At 44.0% G+C, this 25173-nt stretch overlaps 1 protein-coding gene across 1 annotated transcript in view; it reads right to left on the bottom strand.

The window, feature by feature from the left end:
* Positions 1 to 25173, bottom strand: part of pah (phenylalanine hydroxylase) — a 95422-nt gene that overhangs the window by 4601 nt on the left and 65648 nt on the right. The window contains exons 6-12 of the mRNA XM_060839193.1: positions 22022 to 22089; positions 16133 to 16329; positions 15056 to 15191; positions 13227 to 13296; positions 10546 to 10602; positions 2501 to 2596; positions 2261 to 2394 (exon numbers count right to left, since the gene is read on the bottom strand). Of these exons, the coding sequence (XP_060695176.1) occupies positions 2261 to 2394; positions 2501 to 2596; positions 10546 to 10602; positions 13227 to 13296; positions 15056 to 15191; positions 16133 to 16329; positions 22022 to 22089 (758 nt within the window). The remainder of the gene's footprint in view (positions 1 to 2260; positions 2395 to 2500; positions 2597 to 10545; positions 10603 to 13226; positions 13297 to 15055; positions 15192 to 16132; positions 16330 to 22021; positions 22090 to 25173) is intronic.

Below are 25173 nucleotides of genomic sequence, written 5' to 3'. Positions count from 1 at the left end.
CCTCAGATGCTGACTGACCTGCTGCACTTTTCCAGCACCACTTTAAACTACACACTGACTGTCAGCCTTTCATTGAGCACCGAACACAGAGTGTCAGCCTGTAACTGAGCACAGAACACACAGACCGTTAGCCTGTAGTTGAGCACAGAACATAGAGTCATAGAGATGGAAACAGACCCTTCGGTCCAACCCGTCCATGCCGACCAGATATCCCAACCCAATCTAGTCCCACCTGCCAGTACCTGGCCCACATCCCTCCAAACCCTTCCTATTCATATACCCATCCAAATGCCTCTTAAATGTTGCAATTCTATCAGCCTCCACCACATCCTCTGGCAGCTCATTCCATACACGTATCACCCTCTGCATGAAAAAGTTGCCCCTTAGGTCTTTTTTATATCTTTCCCCTCTCTCCCTAAACCTATGCCCTCTAGTTCTGGACTACCCCACCCCAGTGAAAATGCTTTGTCTATTTATCCTATCCATGCGCATCATAATTTTATAAACCTCGACAAGGTCACCCCTCAGCCTCCAACACTCCAGGGAAAACAGCACCAGCCTGTTCAGCCTCTCCCCATAGCTCAGATCCTCCAACCCTGGCAACATCCTTGTAAACCTTTTCTGAACCCTTTCAAGTTCCACAACATCTTTCCAACAGGAAGAAGACCTGTTGCACGCAATATTCCAACAGTGGCCTAATCAATGTCCTGTACAGCCGCAACATGACCTCCCAATTCCTGTACTCAATACTCTGACCAATAAAAGAAAGCATTCCAAGCACCTTCTTCACTATCCTATCTCCCTGTGACTCCACTTTCAAGAAGCTATGAACCTGCACTCCAAGGTCTCTTTGTTCAGCAACACTCCCCAGGACCTTACCATTTAGTGTGTATGTCCTGCTAAGATTTGCTTTCCCAAAATGGAGCACCTCGCATTTATCTGAATTAAACTCCATCTGCCACTTCTCAGCCCATTGGCCCATATGGCCCAGATCCTGTTGTAATCTGAGGTAATCCTCTTCGCTGTCCACTACATCTCCAATTTTGGTGTCATCTGCAAACTTACTAACTGTACCTCTTATGCTCGCGTCCAAATCATTTATGTAAATGACAAAAAGTAGAGGGTCCAGCATCGATCCTTGTGGCACTCCACTGGTCACAGGCCTCCAGTCTGAAAAACAACCCACCACCACCACTCTCTGTCGTCTACCTTTGAGGCAGTTCTGTATCCAAATAGCTAGTTCTCCCTGTATTCCATGAGATCTAACCTTGCTAATCAGTTTCCCATGGGGAACCTTGTCGAACGCCTTATTGAACTCCAAATAGATCACATCTACTTCTCTGCCCTCATCAATCTTCTTTGTTAGTTCTTCAAAAAACTCAATCAAGTTTGTGAGACATGATGTCCCATGCACAAAGCCATGTTGACTATACCTAGATTCCCTCCAACAACTTGCCCACCACTGAGGTCAGGCTCACTGGTCTATAGTTCCCTGGCTTGTCCTTACCACCTTTCTTAAACAGTGGCACCACATTTGCCAACCTCCAGTCTTCCGGCACCTCACCTGTGACTATCGATGATACAAATATCTCAGCAGGAGGCCCAGCAATCACTTCTCTAGCTTCCCACAGAGTTCTAGGGTACACCTGATCAGGTCCTGTCAGCCTGTGACCAAGCACCGAGCACAGACTGTCAGCCTGTAACTGAGCACTGAACACACGGACTGTCAGCCTGTAACTGAGCATTGAACACACAGACTGTCAGTCTATAACTAAGCACCGAGCATACAGACTGTCAGCCTGTAACTGAGCACTGAACACCCAGAATGTCAGCCTGTAACTGAGCACTGAACACACAGACTGTCAGCCTGTAACTAGGCACTAACCACACAATGCTGTGGGTCTGGAGTCACATGTAGGCCAGAGTGGGTGAAGGCAGCAGATTTCCTTCCTTAAAGTGAACCAAAGGGATTCTCCAACAATTAATAATAGCTTTCTTGGTCACCATGACTGACACCAGCTTTATATTGGAGAATGCTTTTATGAATTTGAACTTAAATTCCACTAGCTGCCATGTTGGGCTTTGAACTCATGGCCCAAGTGCAGTAGCTCAGATCTCTGGTGGGCTAGTCACGACTACAATACAACCTCCTCCAAGCATTTCAAGGGATAATGTATAAAGGTGGGAAAATGGAATTGAGATAAAGCAGAGTCATGAACCAGCTCAAGGGGCTCATCTTATTTGCAATGTGCCAAGTTACCTCACTTTCTCCTTTGCATCTTCGAACGATTCAGCAACAAAGTAGATTGGTTGGAATTTAGTGATTGGATATTTCTGATCAACTGTCTTTACTGGGTCAAAGGGACGCAGTTCTGGTTCATTTGTTAGACAATACTGGAAAGGAAAATGTCATTCACTTAGACTAGAGCAATGTTCTACTGTAAACATGAGCACAGAAAGACAAATGTCTGAGAGGGAAGGAAAATGGAAAACAACTGACCTGCAGCTCTCCAAAGGATGACAGTAGCCCTGCGCCATATGCCTTAATCTCGCTATTCTGCTTACAGAGACCGAACTCCACTGTGAACCAATAAACCTGTGAATCAGAACAGGAGGAGGATCTAGTCAGCAGGATCTGGGCTGGCAAATTGCATTATCAAACTGACTCGCTTGGGAACACCTGTAGCCAGAGCTCTTCACTAAGATTGTGTGGGAAAATGCTGAGAGCAAAACTAGATATTTAGAGTTTCATTTTCAAAAGAATTATTTCACTGGATGCGGGCAGGCATGCATTTACTTGCCCAAAGAACAGTGATGAAATAAGCACACTGCTGTCCAACAGGGCAGGTGCCCTCCCAACACCAAGATAGGCAATAATGTCAGTGCTTGACAATATCTCAGATGTGAATTCTCCAGTTTCAGCCAGACTTCTGAATGAGGCAAACAGTATTCTGAGAGACCTTGGTCCCTCAAGTGTGGCTGAGCCTGCATGAAATCATTTGGCATGTAATCCTGATGGTGACATTCATCCTATTATCTGACAGCCACCATGTGTAAGGTTGAGTTTGGAGATGAGGCAGTTGTTTTTATGAGGACAGACTGAGTAGACTGGGGTTATATTAGACTGGAATTCAGAAGAATGGGGGTGGGGGGAGAATCTAATAGAAACGTGTAAAATTTTGAAAGGAATAGATAAGGTAGAAGTAGAGAAGATGTTTCCACTGGTGGGTGAAACTTGGACAAGAGGACATAGCCTCAAAATTAGGGGGAGCAGATTTAGGACTGAATTGAGGAGGAACTTCTACACCCAGAGGGTTGTTAGTCTATGGAATTCCCTGCCCAGTGAAGTAGTTAAGGCATCCTCATAGAATGTTTTTAAAGCTAAGGTAGATAGATTTTTGAACAGTGAAGGAATTAAGTGAAGTAATTAAGGGTTTCGGTGAGCGGGTGGGTAGGTTGAGCTGAGTCTACGAAAAGATCTTGATCTTATTGAATGGTGGAGCAGGCTCGAAGGGCCGGGTGGCCTACTCCTGCTCCTCGGATTATTCGGGAATTTCATTCTGGTTTATCAAGGTGCTCACATGCCCCAGTGCCACCACTCAAAAAGAAGCAAGTGTGTATTTGTGCTTGGGATGCAATTGTTTTCAGATTGTTCAAATGAAGATGAATTTGATGCAAATCAATCTGAGATATATAATGCCATATGTGTCAGATATCTGGTTTGGTGAAAGGATGTGTATTTTTAAAATTCTTATCCAATGTGACAGGTGAAAATGTGAGCCAGGGATCCAATAATCTCTTCACCCAGAGAGTGGGACCCTGTGGGATTCTCTGCCACAGAAAGTGGCTGAGGCCAAAAAGTCAAATGTATTTACAGAAAGAGTTAGATTTTGTTTTTAGGGTTAAAGGGGAGAAAGTGGGAATAGGCGATTGAGTTGGATGATCAGCATGATCATACTGAATAATGGAGAAGGCTTGAAGGGCCTAATGGCCTACTCCTGCTCCTACTTTCTACTTTTTGATGACTCATGCTCATTTCCCCTCAAGGTCCTTTTCTCTCCTCTTCGTTACTTGTAAGAACTGCCCTTTTTTTAATGTCAAAGTATATTATGATGAGGGAAAAGAGCATAAATTAGTTTGCTGATGTCTTCCTCGTGTCTGCTTAAAGTCATCTTCCTGAAAGGTCATCAGCCTGGAAGCAGCTGTCTTCCTTGGAAGTTCTATTCTGTTTCCCTTCATCACTGTAGATTCAATTGTTCTGCTATTGGACGTTGTTCATAGTCTTGAACATGGAGTCCTTACCTGGTCCTGGGGCAACTCCAAAGAGTCGAGAGTGTGGTGCTGGAAAAGTAGAGCAGACCAGGCAGCATTTCGAGGAGCAGGAGGATCGACATTTCGGGCAAAAGCCCTTCATCAGGAATCAAGGTTAGGTGTTTTCCAGCACCACACCCTTGACTCTGATCTCAGCATCTGCAGTCCTTGCAACTCCTAAGAGGTTAGGTTCAACTACACATGTGGGCTGATATGTTCCCATATTGGAGTTGACCAGTGTCTGAAAAAGTGATATTACATGGTCCGAAATCTAAAGGAATAGATAAAGCTTTAAATTTATATGGTAACTTTGAGGATGACAGGACATTCCAAAGTACTTTATGGATAACAAGCTATTTTTGAAGTGTACTCACTGCTGTAATGCAAAAACAGTGGAACCAGCCACATCCCTGAGACAGCAATATGACCATTACCAGATATCTGCTTTTTAATCAATGTTTCCTGGGAGATTAATATGGATCAAGGCACAGGAGCGAACTTGCCTGGTTTTCTTTAATTAGTGACCTTGGGACCGTTTACGTCCACTGAAGAAGGAAGGCAGGCCACTCATCCCATTAAGTCTGTGCTTGCTCTCTGTGATACCGTTTGAATTAACCCCAAAGCCTTTCCCTGCAACTGACAAACCATCCCTTTCTGGCAATTCTCCAATTCCCTTTTGAAAGCCATGATTGAATGTGTCTCCACCACACTCTCAGGCAGGACATTTCAGATCCTAACCATAAGATTACAAGGTCATAAGATGTAGGAGCAGAAGCTGGCTGTTGAGTCTGTCAGTTCTGCCGTTCCATGAGGTAATGGCTGATGTGAGAATCCTCAACTCCACTCCCTAACCTCTCTGCACACCTCTTGGTTCCTTTTTGAATGAAAATCTGTTTATCCCTTGAATACACTTAATGACCCAGTCTCGACAGCCCTCTTTGGTAAAGAATTTCACAGACGCAATAGCCTCTGAGACAAGAAATTTCTCTTCAGCTTTGTCTTAAACGTGTCTCCCCTGATTCAGAGAGTAGGCCCTCCAGTCCTAGTCTCTCCCATGAGGTACCTACTGCATTGAGGAGGTGCTATCAAGCAGCATCTCCTCAGCAATAGCCTGCTCACTGGTGCCCTGTTTGCATTCTGACAGGGCCACTTAGCTCCTGACCTCATTATGGCCTTGTTTCAAACATGGACCAATCAGGAGAATCTGAGAGGTGAGATGAGAGTGACTACCCTTGATATCACTCCTTACCTCAGAGAGTTAGGGAGGCTCAATTATTGAGCAGGGTCAAGACAGAAATCGATGAATGTCTGGAGACTAATAATCACACCAAGGAATATGGGGATAGTACAGGTGATGAGGCAGATGATCAGCCATGATCTAATTGATAGGCAAAGCAGGTTTGATGGACTGAATGGCCCACCCTTGCTCCTATGGGGTTCTAACCTGACATCTGTCATATGCCCCTTTTTTCCTGCTGCGTCTAACTCCTAACCACTTTTGTCATCTAAGGGGTGGTTCACAGAACAGCACAGAGCCTCCTGAGGTTTGTGATGGCACTCTCTGTTTAGTGATCCCATCCGTCTGGCCCACATTCAGAGCTCAGGAGAACAAACCCACTCTGCTGCTGGTCCCAGCTGCTGCAGTTTAAAGCATTCATCATTTTGAAGCAATTGACGCTGTTGTTCTCATTATTTAATACCCAGCTCATAATTACCACGGCTTTAATTCTTTAATTGTTTGATTTTGTTTCTACATCCCATTGAGGCTGAAAGGCATGGGATAATGATATATAATTGCTTAACCTTTAAGATACTGCTTCCAGGCTGTTCCTGGGTTAGATTAGAAAGGCTACAGTCTCATCTTAATGGCAAGTCAACAGATTTCCTTCAGATAACAGGCTGGACACCTAAAATTGACGTTTTATAATCTGCTAGCAAGTGTTACTCTGTTTTAATGCTAATTTTAACTTTATTACAACTTGGAATACACAGGGGCTTCCAATTTACCAATGTCCACCTTACAAATGCTTATATTTACCAACATGATGCCATGCAGGGGAGCAATTTTAAAGATCCTACATACAAAAGTTCCCTAACTTACAAACGGCTACTTTATATTGTCATGTATTATGTTCTGGCTCACGTACAATTCAAGTTACAAAAAGAATGGAACCTGATTGCATCCTGGGAGCTGCCGGGTTTTCTCTTGAGAATTTTACTGAAGGTTGTTTATTTTACCACAACATACAACTTATCGATATTTCCCTGTGTTTCACCTTAAGAAGTATGGATATGTTTTTGAAATTAATTCATATAGTTTATTCATGTTTGTTCGTGTGAAGTGTCATTATCAAGGTCAGTTCTCCTAATTGTCCTTAACCTCAATGGCTTGTGAGACCTTTTCAAAGGAATAGTCCCTTTGTTAATAGTCAACCACATTGCTGTGGGTCTGGAGTCACATGTAGGCCAGATCAGGTAAGGATGGCAGATTTCCTTCCCTAAAGGACATGAGTGAACCAGATGGCTTTTTAAGGAAATTGACAATGATTGCGTAGCTACACTTTGTTTATAGATTTTTAAAAATTGAATTCAACTGTCATCGATCATTTGTGGAATTCAAACCATGGCCCCAGAATATCAGAGCATTGGCCTGTCGGGCATGAAATCTGCTGTTATTACCAGGTCTGAACCATTCATTACTCAACATCCCCAGCAATGTGATTTCATCTTTCTTTCCCTCTGAAATGGCTGAGCAGGCCGCTCTTTTCAATGACGATTAGAGATGGATTACTTTGCCAGTGGTGCTGACATCTCGTGAAAGAATAATGGAAAAAGATTATGGGTTGCATAGTGGCTCAGTGGTTAACGCTGCAGCCTCACAGTGCCAGGGACCTGGGTTCGATTCCAGCTTTGGGCGACTGTCTATGTGGAGTTTACATATTCTCCCTGTGTCTGTGTGGGTTTCCTCCCACAGTCCAAAGATGTGCAGGTTAGGGTGGATTGGCCATAGGAAATGCAGGGTTATAGGGTAGGGGGAATGGATCTGGGTGGGACCCTTCTCGGATGGTTGGTGTAATCGTCCCATGTCCTGAACCATGCAGGCATTGGCAAGAAAGTTGGGAGATTTGTGTGGGATCAACAGTGAGGAGTTCTCACGGTCAAGAACAAAACGTTCCATTTCCTAACCAAAGGTGTTGATGGGTGAGATGAGACTCTGAGCAGTGAGAAGCTTATCAGTACGTGTTAACACCATAATTTGGTCACCGCTCCTCACTGTTATACAGTTTCCAATTTTCCCAGATAGAAACCAGAGGGTGACAATCCCTGATATGAAAGTCCAAGCAGGTACCTGGTGACTCCAGCTCACTGCTTGCTCCTCCGACTCCAATACCACTCACTGACTTCACAGGGTATGCTCCATGGACAGTGAGTGCACAGTGCCCCCTTCTCCATCCAACAGAATCTCGAGGACCCCTCTGGACAAAGTGGGATGCCATTGCCCTCTATCAGCACCTCTAGGGCAAATAAAATGAACTGTGCCAGGCTTTAAAGATGGAACTGGTGCCAGGAAGCCCAGGCAGCTTGCAGCAGCTCTGCCTGCAATGAGCGGGAAAACATACAAGCCGTGCACCGTAGTGGCAAGGTACGCAGCTAATGAGGCAGGTTTAGGATGTTTGAGCCACAGGCTGGGGCTATTTTCCCTGGAATGCTGGAGGCTGAGGGATGACCTTACAGAGATTTATGAAATCATGAGAGGCATTGATAGGGTGATTAAACAAGGTATTTTCCCCAGGGTGGGGGAGTCCAATTTTAAAGACACAAGTTTGAGGTGAGAGGGGAAAGATGTAAAAGGCACCTAAGGAAAAACATTTTCAAGCAGAGGGTGATGAATGTATGGAGGCTGCCAGAGGAAGTGCTGGAGGCTGGTTCAAATATAACATTTAAAAGGCATTTGGATGGGTATATGAATAGGAAGGGTTTAGAGGAATATGGGCCAAATGCTGGCAAATGGGACTAGATTAGTTTAAGATTTCTGGTCCACATGGACGAGTTGGACTGAAGGGTCTGTTTCTATGCTGCACAGCTCTACGACTCTATGATTCTGTTTCTGGGAGATAACTCACCAGGACTCATAGAGAGAAACCTCCAGGAAACCGCCAAAAACAGACACAAACCAATTTCTGGGTAAGATTCAGCCCATTGTATGTCAACAGAAGTGGACAATTCTAAGGTTGTTTCTAACCCACTATGACAGGAAGAGCAGAAACAATAATCATAGAATACAATCCCTCCAGTGTGGAAACATGTCATTTGGCCCAACAAGTCCACACTGACCTTCCAACAAGTATCCTGCCCAGACCCATTCCCCTATTACTTTACATTTACCCATGACAAATGCCCCTGACCTACACATCCTGGAACACTATGGGCAATTTAGCATAGCCAATTCAGTTAACTTGCGCATCTTTGAAGCCTAGGAGGAACCTGGACAGAATCCATGCAGACACGGGAGATGGGGAAACTCCACACAGACGGTCACCTGAAGCTGGAATCGAACCCAGGTCCCTGGTGCTGTGAGACAGCAGTGCTAAACACTGAGCCACCGTGCCCATTTGGAGCGTCACTGGCAAAGCATGTTGCATTTTAAATCCTGTTAATGGTGATTTTGTACGTTTTGTCAATCAATTATTTTAAAATTCTGACAAAGTATTTGGAACAAAGAAGTAAACTAATCAACTAACTGCCCAGAGTTTCTGCACCACAATAGTCTCCTTCCATTTTTCTAAGTTCCCCTCCAAGCCAGTCACCATACTGACGTGGAAATATATTACTGCTTCTTCACTGTCACTCGGTCAAAATTCAGGAACTCCCTTCCTATCCACATTGTAAACATCTCTGCATCAAGTGAACTGCAAGGGCTCAAGAAGCCAGCTCACTATCACCTTCTCAAGGGCAGTTAGGGAGGTGAAATAGATGCTGGTCCAGCCATCAATGACCACGTCTCAAGATTAAATCAAACAAATTGTATCTTCTTATCTGTTTCTTCCCCACATGCGTGTCTAGATTACTTTTTAATTCATTTGTTTCAATCATTCTTTGTGAGAGCGACTTCTACATTCCCAAAGTTCTCTGAGTGGGAACGTTTCTGGATTGCTCTCTGGGTTTATTAGAAACATAGAATATAGCTGCAGGAGTAGGCCATTTGACCCTTCAAGCCTGCACCACCATTCAATATGATCATGGCTGATCATGCTCTGTCAGTATTCCATTCCCACCCTCTCTCCATACCCCTTGATCCCTTTAACCACAAGGGCCATGCCCAGCTCCCTCTTGAATCTATCTAATGAACTGACCCCAACAGCTTCCTGAGGGAGAGAATTCCACAGGTTCACAACTTTTGAGTGAAGAAATTCTTCCTCATTCAGTCCTGAATGGCTTATCCCTTACTCTTAGATTACGACCCCTAGTTCTGGACTTGCCCAACATTGAGAACACTCTTCCCACACCTTGCCTGTCCAGTTCCATCAGAATTTTATATATTTCTATGAGATCCCTCTCATTCTTCTAAATTCAGGTAGTACAAGCCCAGTCGATCCAATCTTTCCTCATGTGTCATTTCTGCTATCCCGGGAATCAGTGCGGTGAACCTTTGCTGGACTCCTTCATGAGCAAGAATATCCTTCCTCAGACTAGAAGACCAAAACTGTACACAATATTCAAGATGTGGCCGTATCAAGGCCCTGGATAAGGCTGTCTTATATTGATAGCCTGTAGTATTGGTCTTTCCCATAAGTGTAAATATCCTTTCTATGTTCTACCCAATCAAACATTAAAGATATCTTCAGCCCATCCCAAAGGCTTTCATCTTCTGGAGAAAACAGCCCAAGCTTGTCCAACCAGCCTTTCTTCAATCTTTCTAAATAGGCATAAGCTTTCTGTTCTGGCCATTCCAGTAAATCTTTTTCACCCTTACTTCATATTTTGATATTATGCAGACCAAAGTGGCTCACAGATCCTGTAAAATAGAACTGCAGAAAGTTGTCAGGAGCCTGCAGACAGTCTCTCCCGCCCAAATGGTTTGTCTCATTGTTCATACTCCACAAAATTTGTGGCCTCCAGATCTAATTCTCTCAGTACATCCTCCTATCCATTTCTCCCACATGTGTGCACTCCAGTGATCAGGTAAAATTTACATTACAGACAGACGGAAATGAAATGAGACTTCCTACGTACCGTAGCAAGCTTCTCAACATATTCATCTGGAGCACCCAGAGATGCAAGTCCTATTTCCTGCAAGAATAGGGAATGACAAACAACAGTTATTTAGTAAAAGGCATTGACCAGTTGGACACAAGATGAAATTGGAAGGTGGCCATTCACAGGCCCCTGTTAATTGCACATTAAATCATAACAATGTTTATATCACCCTTCTCCCACCCAATCGCAGAACCTCTACCCCGGACCTTACATTTTACTTTTGTCCTACAGCAACAGCTTGCAATTATAAAGCAGGTTTAATATTGAGAAACCATGTCATTTCATGTCTTCAGACAAAAAAAAAGGCAAGAGGGGAGACACTAGGACAGGCAACCAACAAGAGATCGAAGAGATGGGTTTTACAGAGAATCTTAAAGGCAAGGGGAAAAGAGAATCAGCAAAGTGGTTTAGGGAGAGAATTCAAGAGTTTTAAAGGTTGAGGCATGATTGGGGGAAGGGAACTTGAAGTTGTGTTTCTTCACTTGTCATAGTTTAACTTAAAACAAGCCAGACAGAGAACAGCCAGAGAATTCCTAGAAGCATGGCATTCATCCCCAAACTCCATCAACAGACACATTGACCTGGACACCATATACAAACCACTACAGCTGAAACTGACACCCGGAAACGGCAAGAACATCCATCAACAGACACATCGACCTGGACCCCACATACAAATCACAGCAGCTGAAACGGACACCCGGAAGCGGCAAGAACAAACCAATATAAATACCGGAAGAAACATCAAAGCAGCGCTTCACACGAGGCTCCAACAGCACTGATGATGTTCCCTAGCCAGGGAACGAAACGTTTGCAGCAAAAACTTCCAGCTCGGCGAGCAGAACCACAACAACGGATACCCGAGCTACAAATCTTCAATCAGATTTTATCCACACATCTATAACATTTGAGGCTATGAGGGAAAGTGGGACTAGTGTAGGTATTTTAGGCAGTACAGACCTGATGGGCCAAGGGTCTTTTCTGTACTGACTCTATGATTCATCCCCTGTAAATCCATGAGTTTTTGTTTGAGAGAAACTAACAAGCTGAAAAGGCCCAGTACAACCCATGGACAAATCCAATGTCGTCTATAAAATTCCATGCAAGGACTGCCACAAACATTATGTAGACAAACAGGAAGAACGTTAGCCACCAGGATACACGAACACCAGCTATCCACAAAAGGACATGACCCTCTCTCCCTCGTAGCTCTACACACAGAGGAAAAAAACCCCACCATTTCGACTGGGACAACACATCTATCCTGGGACAGGCTAAGCAAAGACATGCCAGAGAATTCCTAGAGGCCTGGCACTCCAACCACAATGCCATAAACAAACACATAGATCTAGATACCATCTATCAACCCCTCAGAAAACAAACAGGAAATGACATCACCACAAACCCCAGGAACCCCATCCAGGACAAACATATAAATAGAAAGCAGGAGACAACAGCTTTCCTTCACTTGGAGGTCGCCACTGATGATGTTACCTAGCCATGTAATGAAATATCTGGATATCAAACCTACAGCTCAGCGAGCAAACCTACACCCTAGAAATTGGTAGGTCTCTCGATGCTAATGGTCTCAAGGGATATGAGATAGCAGACGTAGGTGATCAGCCTTGATCTGCTTGAATAGAGGAGCAAATTTGATGGGCTGAATAGTCTACCTTTCCTTCTATTTCCTACGTTCTCTTCTGTCATTGTCATTTACTAAAGTAGACTATTGGTTTAAGTACGGGCTCCTTTAGCACAGTTAGACCCCAGTGAATGTATTGAAGAAGGTCTAAAGCCTGCTGGGTGCCTTACTGATTGGGGTCTATAAATCTAACAGCTGGATGTATGCCTCCTTTGATGTGGTTGAAGCTCATTTGGCACTGGGAAGTGCTGGAGAAACTCAGTAGATCTAGTATTATCTGTGGAGAGAGAAACAGAGTTAATGTTTCAAGTCTGGAATGATTCTTCAGAGTTCAGACTTCTGAAGAAGGGTCATACCTGACTAGAAACATTAACTCTGTTTCTTTCTCCATACATGCTGCCAGACCTGCTGAGTCTCTCCAGCACTTGTGGTTTTTATTTCAAATTTTCTGCATTTGCAATATTCCAGAGAATTGCACTAATGTTCCAATTGCCCTGAATTCAAATCCAATTAATAGATAAATGTGGAATCAAAACACTAATAGTGATGCTGATGTAAGTAACTAGATTGTTGTAAAACCCCATCTGGTTCACTAATACACTTTCAGGAAGGAAATCTGCCATCCTTACCTGGTTTGGCCTACACGTGACTCTAGATCAACAGCAATGCAGTTGATTCTGAATAGCCTGAGCTTGTCAATCAGTTCACAGGGACTTAGGGATGGGCCATAATCCTGCCCTTGCCAGTAACGCCTCAAAATAATTTTTAGAAAAATAGCTCAATTAGTTCAAGAGCAATTGGGGGTAGTCAGTAAAGACTGGCCTTGACATTGTCTCTCACATCACGCGAATGAAAAGGGAAAGAATGTGACAGAGAGAGAGAGAGAGAGAGAGAGAAAGAGAGAGTGAGAGATAGAGATAGAGAAGCAACAAAAACCATTATTCTTCAAATCAGTTTTCTTCATGTCAAGACTTTGAAACATTCCAGGATGTAGTGTGAAATATGTTGCACTGACCTGTGAAAATTGGGCAAATTTTGGATCAGCAAAGAGGGGCACATGCCCCAGCAATTCATGACACACGTCCCTAAAGATGGGAAGAAACACACAAATGAGTAACAGCATTCAGGTCTTCCCAGGAGCAGGGCCGACTGTACTAAATGTCATGACAGGTGTGAAGAAAGTCAAACAAAAATGTAAGCCATGAACTGTGAGCCTTTTCTGGATGGATAGAATTAAAGAGCAGAGAGCTTATGGCAAACTTACAATGAACATACATTAAGACCACACTTGGAATAACTGTGAATAATAGTTATATTCTCCACATTGCAAAAATATTTCGGAGGCATTGGAGAAGGTGCAAACATATATCTATAAGGATGATACCAGTACCAAAGGGTTTTAACCACTGCAGTAGGTTGACTTGCAGGGGGCCTGCCCATAGAGTTACGATGATAGAAATCTACTGCACAGAAAAGGTCCTTCGGCCCATCAAGTCTGTGCTGGTCAGAAACAATGACCTCACTATCCTAATCTCATTTCCCAGCACTTGGCCCATAGTCTTGCAGGACTTAGCATAACAAGGGCATATCTAAACACTTCTTCAATGTGATGAGGGTTTCTGCCTCTCCCACTCTTACAGGCAGTGAGTTCTAGATTCCCATCACCCTCTGGGGAGAAGGCTTTTCTTCATAACCCATTCTCGTACTTAAATATATCCCCCTGGTCATTGGTCCCTTCACCAAGGGGAAACACTTCTTCCTGCCTACCCTATCAATGCCCTCCACAATTTTGTACACCTCAATCGTGTCCCTTCTCAATTTCCTCTGCTCGGTGGAAAACAATCCCAGTCTGTCCACTCTCTCTTCATAACTCCAGCCCAGGTATCATCCTGGTAAATCTGTTCTGAGGAAAGGTCACTGGACCTAAAACATTAACTCTGCTTTCTCTCCACAGATGCTGCCTGACCTGTTGAAGTTTTCCAACAATTGCTGTTGCATTTCTGATTTTCAACATTTGTCTTTTTTCCATAGAACCCACACAGTGTGGAAACAGGCCCTTTGGCCCAACAAGTCAACACCAACGCTCTGAAGAGTAACCCACCCAGACCCATTCTCCTACCCGATATTTACCCCTGACTAATGCACCAAATCTACACACCCCTGAACATTGTGGGCAATTTAGCTTGGCCAACTCACCTTGACCTGCAAATCTTTGGACTGTGAGAGGAAACCGAAGCATCTGGAGGAAGCCCACACAAACACAGGGAGAATGTGCAAACTCCACACAGATAGTCGCCCGAGGCTGGTATCAAACCCAGGTCCCTGGTGCTGTGAGGCAGCAGTGCTAACTACTGAGCCACTGTGCTGCCCCTTTTTCATTCTGGTAAATCTCCTCTGGATTTTCCGTAGTGCTGTCACACCTCTCCCATAATGTGGACTCTGAATTGCGCACAATACTCTAGCTGTGGCTGAACTAATGTTTTATACAATTCCAGCATCGCCGTCTTGCTCTTAAACTACATGCCTTGGCCAATAAAAGTGAGCGTACCATATGCCTGCCTAACCATTTTACAAACCTGTCAGGATAGGATGTGACTTGGGTGGAACTTACAGGAGTGTGTTCCTATGCATTTATCACTTTTGTTTTTCTATCATTTGTTCCTAACACTAACAGTTAATCACTTTGCTTATTTTTATATCTACTTATGGAAAGAATGCAACTTTGAAATCACTGGCTCTTTCAAATGTCCAGCTGAATTAATTCCATGCTATGGACTCTTAAGGGCTTCCAAGTTTGATCTTGTTACAAATTACAAAGTCTTTCCATTAAAAAGGAACACTTACGGTTCTGGCGTGTACATCGGTCTCAATCCGTGTCGGATGTACTGTGTAGAATGAAAGACACGGAATGCCAGACCTGCCAGGAAATCCCGGGAAGACAAGAGGCCAGCCACTGGGCGCAGACGGAAGCCTGTGCAAGCTTTGAAACATCAAAGAAAAGGCAGGAGTCAGTTTCTGTTCCTGATGTATTTCCTCTTCAGTCAGAGAGTGACATACATGTCAAAACACCATCAAAGCTACCCCATCGGGTCATTCACCTTTGGAGGAATCAAGATAAGTGTGTGTGTGAGGGTGCACGTGTGTGGGTCAGTATGCTTATGTGTGCATGTGGTTGAGTGTGTGTGTGTGTGTGTGGTGTATGGATGAGTGTGTGAATGAGTGCATGTGTGTGTGTGTATCTGTGTGCATTTGTATGGATGTCAGTATGTGGTGCATATGAGTGACTGTGTGAGTGTGTGAACGAGTGTATATCTGTCTGTGTGTGTGTGTGTGTGTGTGTATAAGTGAGAGTGTTAATGTGTCTGTCTGAGTTGGTGTGTGTGTGAGTGTGGGGTGTATTCACTGAAGATCACAGTCTGTTCTGTACTCATGCTGAAACATGCAATTGGAAATGTCACCTTTTATGGACGAGCTTCTATCAGTTTGAGTTTACTCAAATCTGGGCAGCTGCTGAATTTGGACTAAATTCCAGTCACACATTCTCCCTCTGCTTACTGATTGGTACTGGCTCCCAATGCCCTAATATTTTAATTTTAAACCTCTTATCCTGGACCTCAAATTCCTCCATGGCTTCACCTTTCCTGATCTCTGTAAACTGCTCCAGATCTTCTATAGTCTAGGATTTCTGTATTCTGATACCTCTGCATCGACTGAGCCCTTAGCTCTGATTTATCTCCTTAACCCTCTTTTGTCTCACCTCCTTTAAGATGTTTCCTAAAACCTACATTTCCGACCTGTCTTGTGAATCTTGGATGTAAAATGCTTGTGTATTAATGGTTCCTGGGAAGAATCTTGGCATATTTTACTCAGTTAATGCCACTATATAAATGCAAATTCTTGCATTTTAAAAAAATTACTTACACTGTAAGAACTTGGAGACATCCTCAAGTTGGGGAATATTATCCTCCCGATAGCCACAGTACTGTTCCAGCAGTGGAAAGACACGATTATGTTCACGACATGCATGAGTGGGGTAGAGGGTCTTCAGCTCTCGATAGACAATACTCCAGGTTCTTATCTCATCCTCTGTGTACTCCACTCTGGGAATCACATTGCCACTGTGACAGGACAGAATGGCACATCGTGTTAGTATTAACCGCACTGTAAAAAAAACACTGGAGCAGGGGGAGTATAGCTATCAGTCACTGCAACCCCTCAGGTAAGATTGACATGCTGCTTAGAACAATGGACAAGAAGGAGGCCATTTATCCCTTTGAGCCTGTTTCATCATTTAACCATTGGCTGATTTGAAACTCCATTAACTTGCCTCATGTCCATATTCTTGCCACAAAAACTCTATCGTTCTTGTTTTAGAAATATCTAATATCAAAAAACCTTTTGGGGGGCAGTATTGTTCCAGGATTCTACTATCTCAGGTTCTTCCTGGCATCACCACTCCAGTGTTAAGGCAATGGATGTTGTTATGATGACCCATATTCAAGACAGCTATTCATTTGTAATTCATCGGCTGAAGATGAATGTTGGTGTTCTTCAACAATTCAATTTTTAACCAAAACAAAGATGTTGACCACAAGTAAATAAACGGTGCAACTTTATGTTACTATGCAGTTCATATTCCACTCCATTGGGATGGAAACACAGAGTCTATGAAGATCCAACAGTTGACAATAAACAGAGTATAAACACCTTCCTTTTTACCTCATCAAAAATGGAGATGCATCTTCCATGCAATCATGGAAGAAGGAAACATTCACAATTTAATTGGGTAAGGTAAACAATATTGATTTTTTTTTACAGATGACGCTGTGGTTTTGGAATATACAACAGATTTCTGAACTTTTGTTGGCAGCTGTGACAAGTGGTGTGACCAACCAGGCTTTGTGGGAAGATATTTTTAATCAACCTGTTCATGACAGACCTCTGGAACAAGTGGGACCAGAAAGCTGGACCTTCTGGCCTGGAGGTGGTGTCACTGCCACTGCACTACATCTTTAAGGGAGGCAATGGGCTAGTGGTGTTATCATTGGGCTGTTAATCCAGGTAATGTTCTGGGGACCTGGGGCTTGAATCTCACCATGGAAGAAAGTGAATTTGAGTTCAATAAAAATCTGGAATCTAATAATGACCATGAATCCATTGTTGCTTGTCAGGAAAAACCCATCTGGTTCACTAATGTCCTTTAGGGAAGGGAACTGCCTTCCTTACCTGGTCTGGCCTACATGTGACTCCAGACCCACAACAACGTCATTGACTCTTAACTACCCTCTGGGCAATTATAGATGGGAAATAAATGCTGGTCTAGCCAGTGACATCCACATCCTGTAAATAATTTTTAAAAATCACAGAAGTTTAGGCTGTGTGTGTAGTCTTGGACTTGGGTTGGCAAAATGTATCAGCATCAATGAAGAAAAGCTGTTGTTTCTCTCTCTCTCTCTCTAAGTATAATTATATCTCTCCTACATCAACCATCTGCAGAGTAATTTTGTCTATACCCCTGCAGCAGTCCAAGAACTATTAAGGTAAGATAGTAATTTGCATAACTTTGTTTGCAAAAGCTACCAACCGCTACAACCTTAAACAGCCAGCTGAGGATCAAAGTCTTTGGATAACTACTGCCAGACCAGATTGTCAACTATGATCAGTAAACTTTTACTCATTTCTTTTTCCTCTTTGAAAAGTAATTTGTCTGAAGTTGACCTCCTCTACTCTGGTACTTTCATCATTGATGATAATGTCACACAACATGATGGAGTTTAATCTCAATGTGAAGGTGAGACTTTGTCTCCATGCACTGGTCACTCCTAGTGATACTGCCATGGACAGATGCATCACAGCCATTGGATTGTAATGATGAGGTCAAGTATGCTTTCTCCTCTTGTTAGTTCCTTCACCACCTGTTGTAAACCCAGTCTAGCAGCTGTGTCCTTTCGGTCAGAACTGGCTCGATCGGCAGTACTGCTGTGGAACTACTTTGGTGATGGACCAAATCCTAAACCAGAGAACATTCTGTGACCTTGCCACCCTTAGTGCTTCCCCCAAGTGTTGTTCAATATGGAGGAGTACCGATTCATCAACCGAGGGAGGATGATATGTAGCAATCAGCAGATTTCCCTGCCCACATTTAACATGAAGCCCTGAGATCTTATGGGGTCTGGAATCAATGTTGAGGGCTCCCAGGGCAACTCCCTCTTGACTGTGTAGCACTGTGCCACAAACTCGATTGGTCTATCCTACCGGTGGCATAGGACATATCCAAGGATAGCGATGGTAGGGTCTGAAACATTGTCAGGTATGATTCCGTGAGTATGACTGTGTCAGGCAGATGCTGACTAGTCTGTTGAGACAGTACTCTCAATTTCAGCACTAGCCCCCAGATGTTAGTGAGGGGGGCTTTGCAGGATTGACAGGGCTGTTTCTGCCATTATCTTTTCTGGTGCCTTGATCAATGCCAGGTGATCCATCTGATTTCATTCCTTTACAACTTTTAAATGATTGATACAAACGATTGGCTTGTTGTGGCATTTCAGAGGGCAGTTAGGAGTCAACCCCATTGCTGTGGGTCTGGAGTCACATGTAGGCCAGACCAGCTAAGGATGGCAGTTTCCTTCCCTAAAGGGAGAGCGTTGTTGAACTTGATGCATTTTTATGAAAAATAATGGTTTCATGGTTATCATTAGACTTTTAATTCCAGATTTTTGTCACGGGAATTTGTTCCTGAGAATGAACCTAGGAATCTGGATTACTACTCCATCAAGAATCCCATTCCAGCCTCGACTCTCCTGCTCCTAGGATGCTGCCTGACCTGTTGTGTTTTTCCAGTGCCACACATTTTGACTCTGATCTCCAGCATCTGTAGTCCTCACTTTCTCCTAGTCGTTATAACCTTACTGCGAAGCCTCTTCCAAGAATGTCCACCTTGCAGAAGTTCTCCTTCTCCCTCCACAAGGATCTCAGTGAGTCTCTCTCTCACTGCAACCCCAGGTTTTACCAATCGCCTTCCAAGCTATCTGCCCCACCCCCACCTATTTATCTCTCAGCCCACTTTGCCCGCCATCACTCACCCCTCCCCCAACATTCCTAATGAAGAGCTCATGCCTGAAATGTTGACTCTCCTGCTCTTTGGATGCTGCCTGACTGGCTGTGCTTTTCCAGCGCCACACCTTTTCACTCCCCCTCAATTAACAACTAGTTACTGACCTTTTCTGACCATTACCACAATAAGCTCCATTCCCAGGAAGCCTTCCTAACTCTAACTGGAGTGGCCAGCTTGATAATAGGGAGGTGGGGAGATCAGGGTGAACTTAATCTGTGGGTGACTGGGAACAAGGACTGGTGGGGTAGTGGGGAGCAGTGAGGTGGTTGGCTAAAGCCATTCCATTCCCTTGCTTTGGACACATCTCAACACACTCCCCCACCCCCATGCCCACTCCTACTCCCTCCCAACCATGATCAGTCCCCAAAATCTATGTCCTGTGCCCAGTGTTCCTAGACCTCCCCATTGCTGTACGACCAGGAGAGACAGCTCCAATGCAGCTCGGCAGCTATCATTTCCGAATGAGGCAAGATCCCTTTCCCAAGCAGCCAGGCAGGAGACTGGAAGAACACAGCAAGCCAGGCAGCAACAGGAGGTGGAGAAGCTGACGGTTCATCCTGAAGAAGGGATACTCCCGAAACGTTGGCTTCTCCATCTCGTGATGCTGCCTGCCTTGCAGTGTTCCCCCAGCCTCCTGACGCTGCCTGCCTTGCTGTGTTCCCCCAGCCTCCTGACGCTGCCTGCCTTGCTGTGTTCCCCCAGCCTCCTGACGCTGCCCACCTTGCTGTGTTCTCCCAGCCTCCTGATGCTGCCTGCCTTGCTGTGTCCCTCTCCCTCCTGATGCTGCCTGCCTTGCTGTGTTCCTCTCCCTCCTGATGCTGCCTGCCTTGCTGTGTTCCTCTCCCTCCTGATGCTGCCTGCCTTGCTGTGTCCCTCTCCCTCCTGATGCTGCCTTCCTTGCTGTGTTCCTCTCCCTCCTGATGCTGCCTGCCTTGCTGTGTCCCTCTCCCTCCTGATGCTGCCTGCCTTGCTGTGTCCCTCTCCCTCCTGATGCTGCCTGCCTTGCTGTGTCCCTCTCCCTCCTGATACTGCCTGGCTTGCTGTGTTCCTCTCCCTCCTGATGCTGCCTGCCTTGCTGTGTTCCTCTCCCTCCTGATGCTGCCTGCCTTGCTGTGTCCCTCTCCCTCCTGATGCTGCCTGCCTTGCTGTGTCCCTCTCCCTCCTGATGCTGCCTGCCTTGCTGTGTCCCTCTCCCTCCTGATGCTGCCTTCCTTGCTGTGTTCTTCCAGCCTCCAGCCTGTCTACTTTGGATTTCAGCACCTGCAGTTTTTTTTGTCTCTCATCAAGATCCCTTTCCCAGGCAGTCCACCAAGTGATCACTTAAAGGGCTTTCCACACAGCCAAGTGAGGGGAGGGGACAGGCAACAGGGTGTGGGGAGCGGTACACATCCTGCCAATTCAGACACCCATCCCAGCACACACTCAGAGAAAAGATCGGAAGCTTTTGCCCATTATAGAGGGAAACCCAATGCAGTAAATTTCCAGCCAAGCCAGGATACCATCACAAGGACCTTTCTTTTGAAGACACTGTCTGTTGTAACTCTTTGGGGTACAGTTAATAATGAAGGTTTGAGAGTGGAGGGTGGCAGTGTGTGGAATTAAAACTGCTGAACACAGCTGTGACAGAATAAATGAAGAGTAATAAAGGATGAATTACATCAGTCGCTAAAATGACTCATCATTATCATATTGTGTACAGTCCCCACTTCAATGTGTAAATTCTAACCTCTTCAGAATTGTGAAGAAGATTGCTTAGAGCAGCTTCATTCAATATTTCTTCCTTTGTAGCTGTGACCAATAAAGCTCAGCAATTAGATAACAAAGACTGCTCGCATAATAAATATATTCATATCGGCACAGCTCTATTCACTTCTGCTACTCAAAGGAGAAAAGAAGCACAATCAACATATTTGGGATGCAGAGTTAGTTATTTGAAAGCATTTTGTTATAGAACAACAGGATCTTACAGCTCAGAAAAAGGCCATTCGGCCCACCATTTCGCTGCCAGCATTTTCAGGGAGTTGCTAATTCACCCGACTTGTACTTCTTGTTCGTTTCCTGCGGACCTGTAAATGTTTTTCCCTTGATTCAATTTACCCTTTTTAAAAAATGAAATTCTGAAGAAGGGTCATTGGACCCAAAACATTAAATCTGCTCTCTCTCCACAGATGCTGCAAGAACTGCTGCGATTTTCCAACAATTTCTGATCTTATTCCCCTTTTTAATAGCTATTCTTGATTTGGCTTTTACAGGTCCCTCAGGCAGACCCAAGCCCTTCACATCTCACAGAAACATGGAAACATAGAGAAGCAGAAGCATTCAATACGACCAAGGCTGATCATCCAACTTAGTCCCTGTTCCCACTTTCTAATATTCCCTTTAACCCTAAGAACTATCTCTAACTCATCTTTGAAAACAGTAAATGCTTTTGATCTCATTTACTTTCTGGCAGAAACCCCCACAGGCTCCCTACTCTCTGGGTGAAGAGATTTCTCCTCATCTCAGTCCTAAATGGCCTACCTCTCATCCTCAGAATCTCCTCTTTGTTCCTTTTGCTTGTTATCTGCAAGCTGTGATCTGGGGTTACCAACCATCCTGTCTGTGGAAACAATTTCTCCCTATTTGCTTGATCCAAGCCACTTTTAGCATCCTATATAAGTTTGGAGAGGCAAACTCTGTAAACTTTCCGTACTTACTGTCGATAATTATACGCAATGTCTGCAAACTCCTTCCTACGAGCTCGATACACAGCATCTGTAAAACCCTGCAAAGGCAAAAGAACACAGACAGCTCAGACTCACTATCTATCAGTGAAATGGCAGGCTCAGTAACTGAAGGTGGCAGGTTTGAGTGACGCATTTCAAACTACAGGCCAGGATCTATAATCAGTGTGATCAGCCACTGTCCAATTTAGCAAACGCATAATGATTATGTTGTCAATCTGCAAAAGATACTCCTTTTTAAGAACTAATGCATTTTGGTTAAGAAGTGTAATTATATCTTATTATATTACCTCAATTACACTCTAATAACTGCAATTTGTGCTGTACTGGCAAAACTCCACATCTTTAATCATGAAAACCAACTTATCACAAAATCTACAGCTGCCTGTAATTTACATTTACTTGTGTACATTTATATCGGTGAGTGTGTATCCGTGTGCCTGTGGACACATCTATCTGTTCCTTTGTGCATATCTATCTGTACCTCTCTGTGTCAGTTTCGTTTTTATGATTGGTTGAAGAATATAAGATCCAAAGGGGTTTTAACAGGGTGCATGTGGAAAGGATGTTTCCTTTCGAGAGAGAATCTAGGACTAGAGATGTCTGTTTAAAAATAAGGGTCACATTTTGAGACAGAGAAAAGGAGATTTTTTTTCTTCTCACAGAAAGTTGTGAGTATTTGGAACTCTGTTCCTCAAAAGATGATGGAAGCAGAGTGTTTTAATCTCTTTAATACAGAGATAGATTAACTCTGGAAAAGTGAGGGAGTGAACAAATTCATTTTAATTGATTCATGGGATGTGGATATCACTGGCTAGGCTAGCATTTATTGTCCACATTGCTGTGGGTCTGGAGTCACATGTAGGCCAGACCAGGTAAGGACAGCAGTTTCCTTCTCTAAAGCACATTAGTGAATGAGATGGGTTTTTCCAACTTTTGGCTATGGATTCACAGTCATCATTCAATTCTTAATTACAGATTTGTTTTTATTGAATTGAAACTCCACCATCAGCCATTGCAACATTTGAGTCCAGGTCCCCAGAATGTTACCTAGGTCTCTGGACTAACAATGCAGCGATAATACCACTCGGCCATCAGCTCCCCTCTTACTGAAAGAGGAAAGTATATGGAAATGCTGTGTAATTAGATCATGTTCTTATTCCATAATGGAGCCCATTTAAGGGGCTGAATGACATGGTGACTGAATGGTTAGCACTGTTGCCTCCCAGTGCCAGGGACCCAGGTTCCAGCCTCAGGTGACTGTCTGTGTGGGTTTCCTCCAGGTGTTCCAGTTTCCTTCCACAACCTGAAGATGTGTCCATTAGGTGGATTTGTCATGCTAAATTGCCCCATAGAGTCTATGGATGTGCAGGCTAGGTGGATTAGTCATGGGAAATGCAGGGTTATGGTAGGTGGTGGGTTGTTCTTGGGCTGAATGGCCTGCTTCCACACTATAGTGATTCTGTGAATGATGTACTTCTGCTCCTAATTCATGATTTTTGTATCTTTATTCTTTCCTGGGATGTGGGTGTCACTGACAAGGCCTGGATTTGTTCTCTATCACTAACTGCTCTTGAACGGAATAGTTTATTTGGCTATTTCAGAGGGCAGTGAAGAGCCAATCACTTTACTGTAGGCCTAGAGTTGCATACAGGTTAGACCAGGTAAGAATGTCCTAAATATGTGGATTATTATGACAATTAAGTTTGTCACTAAATTCACAGATGAAACAAAAATCAGTGGGCATTAAATAGACAGGAGGATGGCAGTAGATTACAGGAGGATATAGATGGGCTGAATAGTGGCAAATGGAATTCAATGGAATAAGTATGAGGTGTTGTACATGAGCAGGACAAACAAGGAAATGGAATATATGATGAATGGTAGCACCCTGGAAAGCACTGAGGATGAGAAGGAGGTTGGTGTGTATGTACACCAGTCCCTTCAGGTAGTGGGACAAATAGATAAAGTGGTTAAGAAGATATATGAGATATGAGCCTTTAGTAGAATATTATAGAATCATAAATAGAATGTGATAGAATCCCTACAGTGCAGAAAGTGGCCATTTGGCCCATCAAATCTGAATCAATCCTCCAAAGAGCATCCACTCAGGGCCAGCCCCCTAGCCTGAATTTATCATGGCTAACCCACCTAGCCTGCACATCGCTGGACACTACGCATAATTTATTACTTGAGGCTTAGAGTTTAAGAGCAGGGAAGTTATGTTGCAACAAATCAAAAATGGCTGGAGAAACTCAGCAAATATGGACATAAAGCAGAATTAATGTTTTGAATCTAATGACACTTCTTCAGAACTGATAGCAGATTGGAAAACATGGCACTTATGTTCATGACCGGAGTTGGCAGGGGTGTGGGGATGGATGGGGAGTCAAGAGTGGATAAACTGTAGGACGGCTATTGTTTCAGATCTCCAGTATCTTTGTTTTATTTTAGAGGTTATTCTGGTGTTGTATGAAACATTGGTTAGGACAGTGAGAGTGTTATGTGCAGTTCAGGAGCGATGTGATTTTGTTTTATTCATTAATGGGATGAGGGCATTGTTGGATAGGCCAGTATTTATTACCCATCCCAGAGGGCAGTTAAGCACCAACCACATTGCTATGGGTCTGAAATCACACATAGACCAGACCGGGTAAGGATGGCAGTTTCCTTCCCTTAAAGGTGTTAGTGAATCAAATGGGCTTTCCTAACAATCGACAATGGATTCGTGGTCATCATTAGGCTCTTACTTCCAGATATTTATTGAATGCAAATTCCATCATCTGCTGTGGTGGGATTCAAACCCAGGTCCCCGGTACATTAGCTGGGTCTCTGGTTTAACCATAGAATCGCTCCAGTGTGGAAACAGACCATTTGACCCAACAAGTCTACGCCAACCCACCAAGACCTGTTCCCCTACCCTTACTCCACATTTCCCATGACTAATGCATCTAACCTACACCTCCCTGAATGCTATTGTTAATTTAGCATGGTCCATTCATGTAACCTGCACATCTTTGGATTGTGGGAGGAACCCACATAGACACAGGGAGAATGTGCAATCTCCACACAGACAGTCGCCCAAGTCAGGAATCGAACCTGGGACCCCTGTGCTGTAAGGCAAC

Source organism: Hemiscyllium ocellatum, chromosome 19 (assembly GCF_020745735.1).
Source record: "Hemiscyllium ocellatum isolate sHemOce1 chromosome 19, sHemOce1.pat.X.cur, whole genome shotgun sequence".
Taxonomy (NCBI): domain Eukaryota; kingdom Metazoa; phylum Chordata; class Chondrichthyes; order Orectolobiformes; family Hemiscylliidae; genus Hemiscyllium; species Hemiscyllium ocellatum.
The sequence above is the reverse complement of the archived record's forward strand: the minus strand, read 5'-3'. Positions and strand labels throughout refer to the sequence as shown.